Here is a 16,837-nt window from a genome sequence, read left to right on the forward strand (position 1 = left end):
CATTGATGAGACAGGTCAATGACTGTAAAGCCCAGTGCAGAAAAACACAAAGGCAAAATAACACAAAGGACATAAACAAAAATAGATCCAAAGCTTCCTGAGTTATAACAGACAATTAATATTTCCTGGATTCTTGTAAATAAATGTTATTTTTAAATACTTTTTAAATAGATATTAAATGAAGCTCTAAAATAATACAGTGATATGAATATCAAAGAGTACAGGAAACACCAAAAGGCCTAATGTATATACGATATATGCTAGTGTATAAAGTCCAGGAACTTATGTATAAATTGCTTGACAAAGTTTGTTATTCATTGTATATCAAGAAGTCATTTTTATCCCAGCACTTGGGAGGCAGAGGCAGGCGGACCTCTGTGAGTTCGAGACCAGCCTGGTCTACAGAGCAAGTTCCAGGACAGTCTCCAAAGCCACAGAGAAACCCTGTCTCAAAAAAAAAATCATTTTAAGTGGATCATATATTCCTTAAATTATGCTGTAATAAAGGTTTGTAATATTTAAAAAATAGTGCTTGTATCTTATTATAACTCATATTGGCTTAAAATGTTACAAAATAAAGAACAATCATAAATACAGGCATTATAAACCCTCATTCCTACTTTTGGAAATAGAGATTCAAAAAGATATGTGAATGCTAAGAGTTATTAGTAAATATTCTTGCGTAATAGTTATCTTTCTATGCTCCATATTCAACTAATATATTTGTCACTACATGGGACTTCAATATAGATCCTTAAACTTTGTGAAATAAAAATTCTAGAAGAGAATTCTTTTTAGAAACTAACACTTTTCTGAGAGCTTCTTTCACATCCTTATTCCTCAGACTGTAGATTAGGGGATTCAGCATGGGAATGACCACAGTATAGAAAACTGTAGTTACTTTATCAACATCTACACTATTGCCAGAGCTTGGCTGACAATAAATAAAAAGGATTGTTCCATGGAAGACAATGATGACCGTGAGGTGGGAGGCACAGGTAGAAAAGGCTTTGCGTCTCCCCTCTGCAGAGCGCATCTTCAGGATGGTGACAAGAATTAACAAATAGGAGATGAAGATGATTACAATGGTGAGAATCTCATTGAAGTTGACAATGACGAACAGGAATAACTCATTCTTGGTAACATCAGAGCAAGCAAGACTTAAGAGAGGAGGCAGATCACAGAAGAAGTGGTTGATCACATTTGACTTAAATGATGGGATGTCAAGAGCTAAGCAGAGGTGAATCAGAGAACAAACTGACGCATAGAGGTAGCAGCCAGACACCAGTACCATACGGAGCTTTGGGGACATGATGACCATGTACAGTAGTGGGTTACAAATGGCCACAAAACGGTCATAGGCCATCACAGCCAATAGAAAGACCTCAGTGACAGCAAAAGCACAAAATAAATAAAATTGCACCATGCATTCCAGGTAAGAAATAACTTTTTCACTGTTAATGATATTAGTGAACACCTTTGGCACAATGATGGAGGAGTAGCAGAGATCCACAAAGGACAGGTGGCTGAGGAAGAAGTACATGGGGGTGTGCAGTTGAGAGCTGACCTGAATCAGTACAGTCATGCCCAAGTTTGCTATGACTGTCACTCCATAAATGAGAAGAAACACCAGAGACAGAAAGAATGTCAGCTCGGGCACATCAGAAAAGCCAACGAGAATGAACTCTGCCACAGAGGTGCAGTTTTCCTCATCCATGACTGCCATATACCAGTTTAGGAAAAACCCTGTGCTACTTCTGGGAAGAGAGAGAGAGAGAGAGAGAGAGAGAGAGAGAGAGAGAGAGAGAGAGAGAGAGAGAGAGATTTATGTTAACTGCAGAAAAACATGTCAAGAATATATGTTTAGACTACACTCAAAACATAGTTATTAACATTTCAAAATATTGGGCAGTTCAGATTCATACCAAACCACTTTTCAGTAAACCTCTTTCATACCTGTCATTACAAGCCATGGAGGGCCATCTAAAATACAGATAAACTGATATCTGAGGATGGTAGTATAATTTGACCTAAACACATTCAGTGCTATAATATGACACATCATGGGACTTAGCTAATCACAAAAAAAACTTTTTAAACATCTGACCTTGCTGTTTGTGGTTTATTTTGGCTATGTCATATACACAGTTATACTACTTTCACTCAGTTTAAGAGTACAAAATTATGTAAAATTATACTTGGTGGCACTATAAAATCATCTGGAAAAAAATCATCTGAAAATAATCCCTTGGAAAACTCCTGAAATTTTAATATTGAATTTAATAGTAAAATTTAGAAAAATAAATAATAAATTGAATATAATTTTATTTTCAATTAATGCTACTTGGTTCACTACAATCAAACTCTATAATGATTCAGACATATGAGACAAATGTTTTTGGGAAAATGAATTAAAAATTACTAAGAATATTATTATAACAAAAAATAAAATCTAAAATCTAAATTATTTGGAAGATTGTAATCTTTGTGTTCTATAATGTAAAATCATATTAAAATGATCAAAAATCCATTTACTAATTTTTTAGGTTATAAATAAAAAAAAAGCCGTCAAAAGGAAAAGTTAAATTATGGTTCATCATTACATAAACATTTAAAAATTAGCATGTACCCTACAAATTATATCTTAACACATGAATAACTGTAAAAAAGTTATAGCATGCAAGGACATAAATGTAGGCATGTATATGTGTATACATATATATATGCACACTTGTACTTAATATCATATTATGTTAGATAATTATGAGACATATGTGTCCTAAAATATAATTATGTAAATTAAGAAAGAAGTAAATGGCAACTTCTTCTGATTTCTTTCCTTTTTAAATATTTATTTATTATGTATACAATATTCTGTCTGTGTGTATGCCTGCAGGCCAGAAGAGGGCACCAGATCTCATTACAGATGGTTGTGAGCCACCATGTGGTTGCAGGAATTGAACTCAGGACCATTGGAAGAGCAGGCAATTCTCTTAAACGCTGAGCCTTCTCTCCAGCCCCCTTCTCCAGATATCTTAAGTAAGTTTTAGGGGAAAGAGGCTGATTTAAAGGAGTGAAAACCTATGGCAGTAAAAACACAAACCCATAGTTGAGGTTATTTTATCTCTGACATACCTTTAACCTAGCACTTGAGAGACAGGGACAGATGAATCTTTGTTAGTCTAGGCCAGTCTGATGTACAAAGCAAGTTCCAGAACAGTTGGGGATACGCCAAAAAACCTTGTCAAAAATAAATAAATAAATAAAGTTAAATAACAAAGGAAGGAAGGAAGGAAGGAAGGAAAGAAAGAAAGTAAGACACTAACAAACTTGCTAAATTAAGCAAGAAAAAGTCCATCAGTCCTGAACTCTACCCAATGAACTAACTGTAGAAACTAACTAAAGCTGGAGCAGGAAAGGAACTCTTGTCCAGGAAAGAGCTCGTCAATTGGCTGCATGGTGTCAAACCACCAGCCTGGAAAAAATACACATGAGTAACTCTATATGGGCAGAACAGGCTATACTTAGGAATATAAATATATGCATATATATATATATATGTAATGATAATTAGTGAAAATAGAGGCTATGGAAGGAGAGCTGGAAGAAGTATATGAGAGGGTATAAAGGGAGAATTGTAATTAAATTATAATCTCCCAAACAAAAACAAAAATAATTTAAAAACATTCATTAAATGTGGTACATTTACACAAAGGAGTATTACACAGCAGAAAAAATGATGGTATCTTGAGATTTTCAGGCAAATGGATGGATCTACAAAACATATTGAGGTAACCCAGGCCCAGAAAGACAAATATCATATGTACTCACTCATAAGTGGCTTTTAAACATCATAAAGCAAAGAGAACCAGCCTACAATTATAGTTCCAGAGAACCTTGACAACAATGAGGACCCTAAGAGAGACATACATGGATCTAATCTATATGGTGGTACAAAAAGTCAAGATCCCCTGAATAAATGGGAGCAAGGGAACATGTGAGAGGGTAGAAGGGGAGGAGAGAGGGAGGGAGGAGAACATAGAAAATGTACAGCTCAATAAAATCAGTAATAAAAAAGATAATAGGAAAGAAGAAAAAATTTCTTTTTATTGTTTATATTTATTATTATTATTATTAATTTGATTTTTTCAATACAGGGTTTTTCTGTTGCTTTGGAGCCTGTCCTGATACTAGCTCTTGTAGACCAGGCTGGCCTCAAACTCACAATCATCTGCCTTCCTCTGCCTGGCCTGAAAAAAAATTTCTTGATAAGATTGAAAAATCCTGGAAATCATGCTTGTTATTTTTTTCTGCTGATAACATGAAGTTATCTTATGATAAATTCAAATTTAATTGATCACAAAATACTTATCAGTTTCCAAGCAAACAAAGTTCACAAGACCTAACTGCATGACTAGTTTATAGAGACAGTCCAGCATCCTGATTTGCATTTCCTATGGCAAAAAGAAGCTCATTCTTTGGCAGAAGTTATAGATTTCATGAAGTAAGTTGGTAAAAGTGAAAAAAAAGAGTAAAACACAAACACACAAAGAGAGAGAGAAAGAAACAGAGAGATAAAAAAAACAGAGATAGGAAAACAGGGAGAGACTGACAAAGGCAAAAGGCTTTCTTACATTTTTGTAGTCTGAAACTTTTCATGCTTGCTATTAGTAGAATCGGTTCTCATTTATCATCACCTGTCTCTCCATAAAACACCAAGTATCTTTCCCCTGTCAATTGTAAAGCTGAAGCATTCTCATGTGCAACCTCCATTAGAACACAGGAAAGGAAGACACATTTTAAAATGAAAATTTCAATAAGATGTATCCATTTCCATATTCAGGTAACTAGAAGCCTTTTGCTTTTGAACAAACCTGAGACATTTCTCCCCAGCACGGGAGATTTTAAGCATTTCTCAGAAGCAGAGTGTTTATTCTGTAAATTAAACTCCAGGGAAAAGGATCTATTATGTAAGGCAAAAACTAACTTCTGTGCCATAAGAGAGGTAATAAAGCTGAACTAAAGATGTATGTCCTAGAAGACTATAAATTATTCTCTGTAGAACCACCCAGATTTAGGGAGCTATAGCCTAGCGAAGGCAATAAAATAAGATAAAGTGTATGTAAAAAGACAACATCATTTGAACTGAATTTTACAATTATAAAGATTAAATAACATCCCTTAACTGGAGATATTTTCAAATAAAGTGTTAAAATATTAATGAGTTGTTCTTGTGTCTAAGTCTATTAACCCTACTAATAAACCCCTTACTTGTTTCCTAGATAAAAATTTCCTGGAAATTTCTGGAAATCTCATGAACAAAACACTGAAGTTTTACATAGAAAGAAAATATTTAATCTTAAGAACAACCCAAGGGGCCTAGTGATTTATCTTTAAACAGTAAGCCTATCCAGTGGCTATTATTACTAGAAGTATTATCAAATCTATGTTTCCGTAAGAAGGATTTGCAATGTAATTTCAGAAGCCACAGAAATTCTCATAAAGACACTTGACAGAGACACTCTGTTGAATGCACCCACAGTTAGGTGTGGTTTATTCATTGTCTGAACAATAAATAAATTCCAACTCTACTTCATACTGATCATTAGACAATTCTTTTCTTCAGGGAAGTTAAGACTCCCAGCATTATCTGAGAGAAGATCACTGCAAAGGTATCTTAGGCAGCTACAGAGAGCAGTGTGACTCTTTGGCTTCTGCCTCACTGCTGTGGCTAAGAATCAAAGCTCAGTGTTCTCACTATAAGACAAACTTGAATTGTATGCAGAACAGGTGGATTGCTCTGACTTGATAATTAAATAATATATGTGTGCAATCAAAACATCATAATTCCCCCAAATATGTATAAATATTATGGGTATATCAAACCATAAATAAAATGTCTAACTGTCACATATCTTAAAATATACAAAGTTATCAGTCCTGGAAACATACAAGCTGCATTCAATTAAATGGGCTCAATATATAATGTGTGTGTGTGTGAACTATAATTCACATTGCATGAGTATTTCTCATAAGGTTCTCCTTTATCATATTGTTAGGAAATATTTTAACACACAGCTGGGACCACATGCTGTTGAGTAGAAGTGGATAATAATAATAATGCACACTCAGATTCTTCTAAAATTTGTATAAATACTATTTCACTTAAACTTCATCATAGTCAACCAAAATATAGTGTAATCTTTATACTAACTAGACTTACAAAGGAAAAACAGTGAGAAATCATTGAGAAAATCAAAATAATTTTCTAGAAATGACAAAATTTTGGCTTCTGGACTCTCCATCTGCTTGAATCTATGGACAAAGGTATAAACTCAAAGAGATGTTAGCACTGTGTTATGACTTGTAGATGGAAAGCTGTATGTCATCAGATGCGACCCTGCACATCTTCTGCTCTACCTGGGTGTTCTTCTGGCTTTAAAATGTCAATCTAAGCCTCAATGCTGTACTGTTAAATGGATGTAATGCCTTTCAAGATGTCCATGTGCAAAACGTCATGTCAAGCAAAGTAATTTTTAATGCAAATGCATTCCAAAAACACATCTTAAGGAGACTTTGGGATATCTACCAAGATGTGAATTATGAATTATATGGTGAATTATGTCCAAGTATAAATGCTGATGGTGATAACAAGGGATTTTTTTTAAGTATCAGCATTGTTATCAGGAATGTTTTAAACTTTAAACTCAATAAATAATGCTAGCATTTATATTGGAAATGTTCATTTGATGATTACCTCATAAATATCTATTTAAAATTCATAAGAAACAGGAAACAGTAGCAGTAATTTGAATTGTGAATACAAAAAGCATGAAAATTTTAGAAGAAAATTGAATGGAACAATAATTACTGGTATCTTTGTATTTCTTAAGTTTCAAAACACCAACCTGGTTTCCCTAAACTCCAGTCCATTGCTTTAATAACATCATAGATACAAGGAGAAAGTCTTCTATCAACAACTGATGGTACTTTACAAATTGGAATAAATGCTAAGGTATAATACAAAACTGTTAATGGTATAGACAGAACTGAAAATGAATGTGGCTGAGAAACATGAAAATTGATGAGAGGTGTGAGTTGAACTATGGGCCATAAATTGACTATGCATGACTAGAGATAGACAATATCTGGATAAAGATACTGTCTTCAAGTTCAAAGCCACCAATGAAGTATCATGCTCCAGTGGATAGTCTCAAACCCATGATCATATTGATGGCCCTGACTGAACTTTGTGAGTCACAAAGGACAAGATAAAAATCATGAACATTTATTAATTTTTTAATTAATCTTTTAAAGTATATGTCAGTAGGTTTTAATATACTCTAAAACTTGCATTCACAAGTGACATGAAGAAGAAAATGGCAACAATGAGGAGGGAGGTTTAAGTTGGGAGATGAAAGGGTGGAGCAGTGGAGGTGGTGAGGGAGAGATAATTAATGCTTAAGGACATTTGAAAACTTCTTATGAAACCAGCTATGTTATGAACTTCCTAGATATATTTCCATATAATAGACTTTAATTGGAGTTACCCTACGTGAAGGATTATGCACTTCCCAGAAGCCAGTGGATCTAATACAATATCCCACCCAGAGGCTCTAATGTATTATCTGACAGTAGCTTTGAATTGTATGTACCAGTGATGGATAATGTTGCCCATCTTTCCCCAGGTGCTTATTGGTTGTTTGTATATATTCTCTGGGGAAACATTAATATAAATTCTTTGTTACCTTTAAAAAAAATCATGAACATATAAAGAGATATGTAGCAAGAAGGTAGTATAAGGACCAAAGAACTTGCACCAAATGGGTTGACAGTGATGAGAAAGCAATGTGTGTGTGTGTGTGTGTGTGTGTGTGTGTGTGTGTGTGTGTGATGTTTCTGTGTATGCAATCAACAAAGAACAACTTTAATGGAACGGAAGCTGTATGTGTATATACGAATAGAGTAAGAACTGAGGTGATGTCAATTACTTCACCAGCAGCAGTGTTAGCATGAGCACAGAATTAGATATAAAACAATGAAGAGACATTCTACTAAATTTCTCCACAATGACAGTATTTAATAGACATAATGAAAATGAGCTGGAAGCATTTATTTTCTAGAAATTCAAGGTTTCTTATGCATGTTTTATGCCCTGTAAACAGACTGTTGAGCTGACGCAGCAGTTACAATGCCTTTCTTATCTTTTAGATGTCCTGAGAACCATAATGAGGACACACATCAGGTGTCTCAGAAGACTAAGATTGTTTTGTTCTCTGTAAACACTACGTTCATATTTACAGATCACATACAGAGTCACACACATCAATAAAATTGAAAAAAATTATTTGCATTATCCAATAATACAATTTTTTCTTTATAAATCTGCATATTTTCCATTAGCTGCATATTTTCCAATAGTCTAAAAGCAATTGTGGTATTTTTAAATGTTTGCCTGTAATTTAAGAGTCACAAATAGAAAAAGAAAACCACAAAAGAAAAAGTCACTCTGAAATGCCTTGTATCTTCAGTTTGTAGCAAAACCTTGTTTCATCTATTAATCTCTCTGCCAATATCTACCAGAGAATTCTGCACACTGACAATACAATGTTCATTAGGAATATATCTTAGAGTTTACAACTTTTCTGAGAGCACCTTTCACGTCCTTGTTTCGCAGGCTGTAGATCAAGGGATTCAGCATAGGAATCACTACAGTGTAGAACACTGTGGCCACTTTGTTGGCATCCCCACTGTTTTCTGAAGTGGACGGACAATAGATGGAAAGAATTGTTCCATGGAAGATGGTGATGGCTGTGAGATGGGAGGCACAGGTAGAGAAGGCTTTACGTCTCCCCTCTGCAGAGCGCATTCTTAGGATGGTGATGAGAATAAACAAGTAGGAGGTGAAGATAATCACAATACTAAAGCTCTCATTGAAGGTGGCTACAACAAACAGCAGCACCTTATTAACAGTGACATCAGAGCAAGCCAGACTTAAGAGAGGAGGCAGATCACAGAAGAAGTGGTCGATGACATTTGAACTAAATGCCGGGATCTCAAGGGCTAAGCACAAGTGAATGAGAGAACACACTGATGCACAGAGGTAGCAGCCAGACACCAGTACCATGCGGAGTTTTGGGGACATGATGACCATGTAGAGTAGTGGATTACAAATGGCCACAAAGCGGTCATAGGCCATCACAGCCAGCAAGAAGACTTCGGTGACTACACACGTGCAAAACAGATAGAACTGGACCATACATGCTTGGAACGATATGGCTTTGTCCTTATTGAAGATGTTAGCCAGCATTTTAGGCACAATGATGGAGGAGTAGCAGAAATCCACAAAGGACAGATGGCTGAGGAAGAAGTACATGGGGGTGTGCAGTTGAGAGCTGACCTGAATCAAGGCAGTCATGCCCAGGTTGGCCAAGACAGTGACACCATAAATGAGAAGAAACACCAGAGACAGGACAGCACTCAACTCAGGGACATCTGAAAATCCCTGGAGAATGAATTGTGCCACAGAGGTGCAGTTTCCCTCAACCATGTGTTACATTTAAAATTGGGTGGAGACAAGAACTATATTATTCTTTATGTGTGCTTTAAAATGTAGTTTAACCTCTCTCCTAGAAACAGATTCTGGATGCGGAGTTGTAGTAAATATCTGTAAAGATATAAGAAAATGTTTATCTGTATTTTGCCTTGACTAAGGCCTTGATAATAGAAGTTCTTAAAGTCAAGAGTTTAATTCAGCAATCAAAGCAAAATTAGAAGCTGTGCATTATACTTGATTATCTTATTAACTTTTTTTTCAAATTGTAGTTATGACCTTAAATTAAAAAGAAATATTAATTATTACTTGTTAGTTCACATGTTTTTCTCAAAAATTCAGTTTCCATTCACCCTGAATTCTCATCAGCCAATCTTTTAGACACCAGGACCCTGGGAAATGAGGTCTACGTTTGGAGCTAGCCTCCACTTTCTCCAGAAAAATTTAAATAACTGATGTCATGAGTTATTGGCTTTCCTAAACTGTTTTAAAATAAAAGAACAGGCTTAGTTTCTAAGTTATCAGTTGTCTTTGTGAACTAATTACTCTGATTTGGTTAATTTTAGGATTTATTTCAATCCGTAGTTCATGGAATAAATATTCTTGTGTGCCAACTTCCTTTTTATATTCATGACACTTCAGCTTTTTAATTAAATACCTTTTAAAAACAAATATGTTGCATCAAATATTTTGAGAAAACTAATTAAAGATGTAGAGCATGTCCATAAGACAATTGGTAGCTGATAAATGTAAGTTATTTGAGCTATTATAATTTATAAATCAAGATGAATTGAGGATGATTAGAAAAATTTGTTAGATATGAAAAAACATATCACTTAATTTGATAAACTAGTTTAATAAAATTGCACAGAGTAGGAGAGAATGGAAAAAAGTTAAAAACTTAATGGATATAGAATAAACACTGTACACATAAACTATATGATTTGGTTTTGCCTTTGAACATAAATAATTTTATTCATATTATGATTCGGTAAAGGATTTATAACATGATCAGATTCTAAAGAAAACTTGCAGGCTATAGCTGTGTAGAAAGTTGGGATTATTTAAGAACTTGAAGTTCAAATATGTAGAAAGTCCCTTCATGTGCACTTGCCCTGATCCTGATAGAAATATCCTTGAGGTACCAATAACACATTTGTGGAGGAAAGAATATAGAGAACAACAGAAACAAGCTTTTTTCAATTTATCATCTGATTTATAAAACATGAAGGTATATTCATTAACATGTCTAATTGTGAACACATGCCATTGTTCTGCTTTGGCGGGGATTCATTCCTCAAGGAAACATAATTTTAAAAATGCTTTGCCATTAAAAGGGCTAATGATGAAAGAATATCTTTCTGATTTCCTAAAAGCACTGCTTCTTTACTAGTAAGGAATGTGACACAAGAGGGTATCTCTCAGTGCCCATGGAGAGTTTCTGCTGTCACAGCAGGAAGGGAGTCTGGTAACGCCTAATGGAAAAGGCTACTGATTTCCTCATTTACTTTAGATTTCACTAGATACATTACACAAAGTATGATCTAGACAAAACTGTCCCTCGGCCTAGAACTAGAAAAAAATGCATAAAAGTGACATATCAAATATCTTTCCTAAAACTGAAATAAATCATCTCTTCTACTTCAGACATGGTTCTTATGTCTCCTCTCCTGCATGAACCGTGCTGAAGGTTATTTACTGCTACTCCCAGTGTTTGATTGACTGGGAGAAAATCACTATACAGCATCTACCATATGGAATGGGTGAGGTTCCCAAGAGTGAGAAATAAATTAAATGACAAAGAAACAAGAAGCCACTTTCATCCATTTTTTACATTGTTTCCCTCTCAGACCAGCAGCTGTCCTACGTCTTTAAGCAGAGCAAACAGCATTCTCTGTGATTTATTCTCTTACCAAGGATGGAGTATATCCTCCTACTTGCATTTTCATAGCATGGTATGTACTAATGAATGCTCTAGAATCAAGGTATAAAACTCAAAGTATCAAAAAGTTTAGAGTTCTGTTGTCCTCCTTTAACTCCAGTAATTTGGAGGCAGAGACCACCAAAACTTTGCAAGTTTCAGACCAGCCTGGTACATAAAGGGAGTTCCTTGACAACTGGGACTGTTACACAAAGAATCTCTGTCTCAGACAAAACAACAGCAACAAAACAAAAAAATCAAAACGTAAACCATTTTTATATGTTATAATGGTACAATTATACAGTGAGGAAGATAATTAACCTTTTAAATCTCATACACTATTATTTTAGTGTATTCCACCACAGAATGTGGCATTTATATAGATTCAGCCAACTAACCTGTCAAGCATACTTTACATGCCACCTTCTGCTCCTGGTGATATTCTGCTACTACAGAAAATGCTACACTTTTTATATGTGTGTATCTCCAAAGCACCAATCTCTGTGGAATATCATTGTGACAGCAAGGAAATCAGTCCCTCTTGAGATTCAATTATTAGTATAACGAGATATAAAATGGGGAAATTAACCAGTGTAGACCAGTGTATCATAAGTTAGCATAATTTAATTCAAGTTTCTTTCTTTTTTTGGGGGGGGCAGTGGTTTAGAGACAGGGTTTCTCTATAGCTTTTGAAGCCTGTCCTGTAGTCAGGTAGACCAGACTGGCTGCAAACGTGTAGAGATATGCCTGCCTTTTCCTCCTAAGTGCTGAGATTAAAGGCGTGCACCAAGCTACTTGATAAACAATGAAGGCTACTCCTGAGCATTACCTCTGTGTAATATGTGAATAGGTGACATAAGATATGTTTGCCATGTTTGACCAGTCCCCTACACATACAATAAAGGGTGACAAGTCACCAAAGAGTTTCCCCAAAGAGCAGAGAGATGTGATGAATACTGCCGAGTCCTTCTTACATAATAAACTTATATAAACTATTGTCATAATCCAAGTTTATAAAACTGAATGAGTTCAACATTTCAATGTCTCCTTTAGAGATAGGTGACTAAAACGTAAGCAGATGAAGCCTACCCTTAGCTAAAAATAATGTGATCTCTGTTAGAAGAAACTCTAAGTCTTTTTTATTATTATTTTAATTTTTTATTGAGCAATACTTGGTCATCTGTATTAGTCTTTTTAGTTTTTAGCACAGCTGCTGAAATGATACTGGGAGAGCAGACTTCACGTGCTTTCATGGAGTCCACAACACTGATACCTCTCTCTACTTACATTTGTTCTTTTCCTAAATATACAAAAGTGACTTCAAAAATGTGTGTTCAAAGTAGTCTGTGTGCATATAGATTCACCAAAATATCCCAAAGTTTTATGAGTGTAATGAGAATAAAGTAATTTTCAATTCTCCATAGTCTACATATAATTGCCTCAAACTAATATGAAAATTTCTTATGGAAGAAATTTTCAGTGTCCTTTTATATTCTGTATATTTATGATTTATCTTTTCTCTTATTTTTTAGGCACACAGAATTTCCTTTGTCTATTGTCATCTGTTTAAACCATTTGAATGAAAAATCAAGAGTAAAGGCTCAAAGCCTAACGCATGAGAATTACTTGAGGGTTTCCCATTAACCTTGGCTTTTTTTTTTCATCAAGACAATTCAAACCTGTGTCTTTCTTCTTTCTCTTTAGTACATTCATTTTATATAATATAATTTTACTTTATGCATATTTTTGTTTGTGAAGTAATATATTGAAATATGATATAACATAGTTGATGGAAATATAGTTCCCTCCCATTTGTTTTTAGTTAACATTACAGATAATGTCACACTATAGTGTACTTCTTGAAGGACAGAGTTCCACAATAGCAAAATGGAAAGGGCATGTATGTAGGGTAGCCCTGGGAGTTATGATATACAGCATCCTAGCAGATGCCTCACATAAGAGGGTTTTGGAATCCTTATGACATTATATCTAAAGATATAAAGAATATTATAGGACTTGATTTATTCTTTTTTTATTGATTTTTATTGTGCTCTACATTTTTCTCTACTCCACTCCCTGCCTCTCCCCTCCCTTCTTAAACCCTCCACCAAGGTCCCCATGCACCCAACTGACTCAGAAAAAAATTGTCTTTTTCTACTTCCCATGTAGATTAGAACTATGTAAGTTTCTCTTAGTGCCCTCATTTTTGTCTAAGTTCTCTGGGATTGTGGATTGCTTATTCTTTTAAAAATACTTGGTATCTCTTTTTTTTGGAGAAAATTACACAATCATATTTTAAACTAATTTTTACTGATTTAGTCAAAATGCTTCAAGTGGTTTGTACATTTTTAACAATGTATTTCTTAAAAAAAAAATAACTTTTCTCCGGGATTGTGATTTGTAGGCTGGATTTCTTTGCTTTATGTTTAAAACTATCTATGAGTAAGTAGATGTGATAATTGTCTTTCTGTGTCTGAGTATAAGGCAACAATGCAGACACTAAGAGAAGCTTAAATAGATCTAATCAACATGGGAAGCAGAAAGCAGAAAAAGACAAATTAACCTGAGTAAATTGGGAGTAAGAAGACCTTGGGGAATGGTTGAAGCGGGGAGGGCAGAGGCAGAGAGGGAACAGAGAAAAATGTAGCACTCAATAAATATCAATAAAAATAAAATAAAACCACAACTTTTCTCATTTTCCATACCAATTCAATTCCCATTCCCTCCCCTCCTCCCATTTCTTCTACCTTTCCCCCCCTCACCCCCATCCACTCTTCAGAGAGGGCAGCAATCAGTACTCAAATGCATCATATAAATCCACCTCTTTATTGTATTTTTGCTATGGGTTTTCTTTCTGATAGTTTTATTTTATAGTGTAGCAATGGATTTATTTAATAATGGAGATTAAAAAATTTAGACCTGCTCTTTCCACTTCTTTATGGTTTCTCCATTATTAATCCCTTATGTTTGTTAATGCATAAATTGGGCAAAAGTCTTAAACCCATTTTGATGCCTTCTTAATTATATTCTGTTGTATATTCTTCTATTTATTTAGTCCTTTTTCACTCTTGAATTTATTCTAATATTCTACACTAAATTTCTTCTCATGTCCTCACTGTGTCTTATCTATATCAATTTCATAAACTATTTTTATATTTTATTTAATGTCTATTGATGAGCATACAAAGTAGTTGGCTTTGTTATATAATTACAAATATATTTTCTCTATTTATTTCTTTCCTTTAACCTTTTGTGTCCTATTATATAAACACACTTGTTCCTTTCTTCTCAGCAATGCCCATCTTTCACTTTTATGTAGTATGTATTCCATTATCTCATTTGAAGCTAACCCTACCTAATTAATACTACTTAACTTGCTGGATTATTTGTCTGGCTGTAGAGAGAGTGAAGACATTATTTGATAAATATCCTATTCTTACTATAAACTTGTAATGTAGAGAAGGCTACCCTCAAACATGTTCTGATTGCCCAGATAGTCTCAAAGCAAATAAAAACAGAAATTTACAAATATCAGTATGAAAATGACACTGTAAAGATTATTATAAAGCAGAAAGACACCTTGATATATTGTTTTTGTATAAAGTATGATCATCTTTAACACAAGTATGCTAGAAAATAAGCCCGCATTGTTTCATATTCTGGAAAAAGTGAGTATACATGTATTCATCTAAGAGAGAGCACTGAGGACTGACAAAATAAAACTATTCAACTCAAGTTTAGTGAATTTATTGACATTACTAAGAGGACCATGGTTGAATAGTGGGATGGGGGTATTCATCATGAGGATCACCAGTGTGTAAGCTACAGAAACCATTTTGATTGTGCTCCTGGAGTTTTTAGGGTTTGGCACACAAACAAAATAGAATAAAATGGTATTATGGAAGATGGTAATCTAGGCATTTGATTTCTACATAAATTGAAGAAAATTTTGTCAGTCAGGCAGTCACCATGATTTTCCCACTCCAGACAGATGCAGGTTAAGATCTTCCCTGGTAAGACACCTCATGGGCTACGTAGATTATTAGAAATGGGTTAGATCAATATGTAAGAGCTAACCAATAAGAGGCTGGAACTAATGGGCCAAGCAGTGTTTAAAAGAATACAGTTTCTGTGTAATTATTTCGGGTATAAAGCTAGCCATGTGGGCAGCCGGATGCCAGGAATGTAGCCCGCTGCTCCGAACTACAACAGAGTGGCACCCAACATGATGGACTAAATCCACTTAAAAACCTGAGAGGGCTTTTTTAAAAGGGAGAGGGAGAGTTTAACACAGCTCTTTGCTGTTTGCTAGGACATGCCATAGAAAGATTTCCTGATTCAGCAACAGTAGTAGAAAAAAAGCTGTGTCATTTTAAAGCGCAGCTTTCTGAGGCTGTGCCACCAGTGCAAACTCTGGCTTTAAAGCATTTCAATGGCTTTTATAGGACTGGATAGGAAGGAGAGTGCTCTGAGACTGTTCTGATGGCTCAGCGCTCCCTGCCTGCACCTGGGCAGAAGGCAGAATCAGGCTTAGGCAGGTGGAAGAGCGTGGTGGATTCCTGCAGCCGTACAGAGACGTGTTTTCAGACTGTGCAGTGCTCTGCGTGTCAGATTTGGCTGTAACTTGGATGAGAGTTTCTGTGCTGCACACTCAGTCTCAGAATTAAACTGCTAACTGTGGCTCCAATGTGGACTTGCTGTGTGCCTGGAACTGTGCGTAGCTCAGGGGCACCAAATGGATCTGAGGCAGGAGCAGCTGCTCCATGCTGAACTGTGCTGACCTCAGGCAGGAACGATCATAATTACCATAACGACGGTGCAGTTAAGTTTTAGACTGGCAGTAAACAGGCAGTACCATATTACCCCTACATGGTGCAACTTAAGTTTCTAAGAAGTGCTTAACATTTTAAGAAATGCTCCTGGATAGTAAAAAAAATTACAGATTCACAACAGGACAGATTCAGACATAGGCTTGGGAGAGAGAAAAAAATATAGAGAGAATAAATTAATGCCTTTAAAAAAGGGGGGTAAAGTCTTTAAAGAGACAGAGTACAGATAGTTATAGATTAAAAGAAATAAAGAAAAATAAGCCACGTAAAAATGGAAAATTCACAGAGAGTCTGGATTATGTACATTGTGTTTTCTTTAAAATTTTTGACTGTAAAGGAGCTAAGTACAGAGAGATATTTCATTATATGGGCTGCCAAGTGGAACCATAATGGATATCATGAGGGTATGACTTCAGAATTTGGGTCTAAGGATATGATGGGTCTTCTTTTGTTTTCACAGAGGATGAGACCCTGTGGATTGTGTCTATCCCAATATGGTATGATAGACCACGCCCTCCTGAAAGGTTGCTGTGA

General features: G+C 35.2%; 2 protein-coding genes across 2 annotated transcripts; both read right to left on the minus strand.

Moving 5' to 3' along the window:
* Positions 1–754: 754 nt before the first annotated feature.
* LOC126497806 (olfactory receptor 5L1-like) lies at positions 755–1,717 on the minus strand. The gene has a single exon (XM_050135976.1). The coding sequence runs from the start codon at positions 1,715–1,717 to the stop codon at positions 755–757; it is 963 nt and encodes a 320-aa protein (XP_049991933.1).
* Positions 1,718–8,614: 6,897 nt separating this feature from the next.
* Positions 8,615–9,550, minus strand: LOC126497736 (olfactory receptor 5L1-like). The gene has a single exon (XM_050135914.1). It carries the CDS (start codon positions 9,548–9,550, stop codon positions 8,615–8,617), a length of 936 nt encoding a protein of 311 aa, XP_049991871.1.
* Between the last annotated feature and the right edge of the window lie 7,287 nt (positions 9,551–16,837).

The sequence above is a fragment of the Alexandromys fortis genome, unplaced genomic scaffold (assembly GCF_014885135.2).
Source record: "Alexandromys fortis isolate MF-2015 unplaced genomic scaffold, M_Fortis_MF-2015_v1.1 scaffold_23, whole genome shotgun sequence".
Classification (NCBI taxonomy): Eukaryota; Metazoa; Chordata; class Mammalia; order Rodentia; family Cricetidae; genus Alexandromys; species Alexandromys fortis.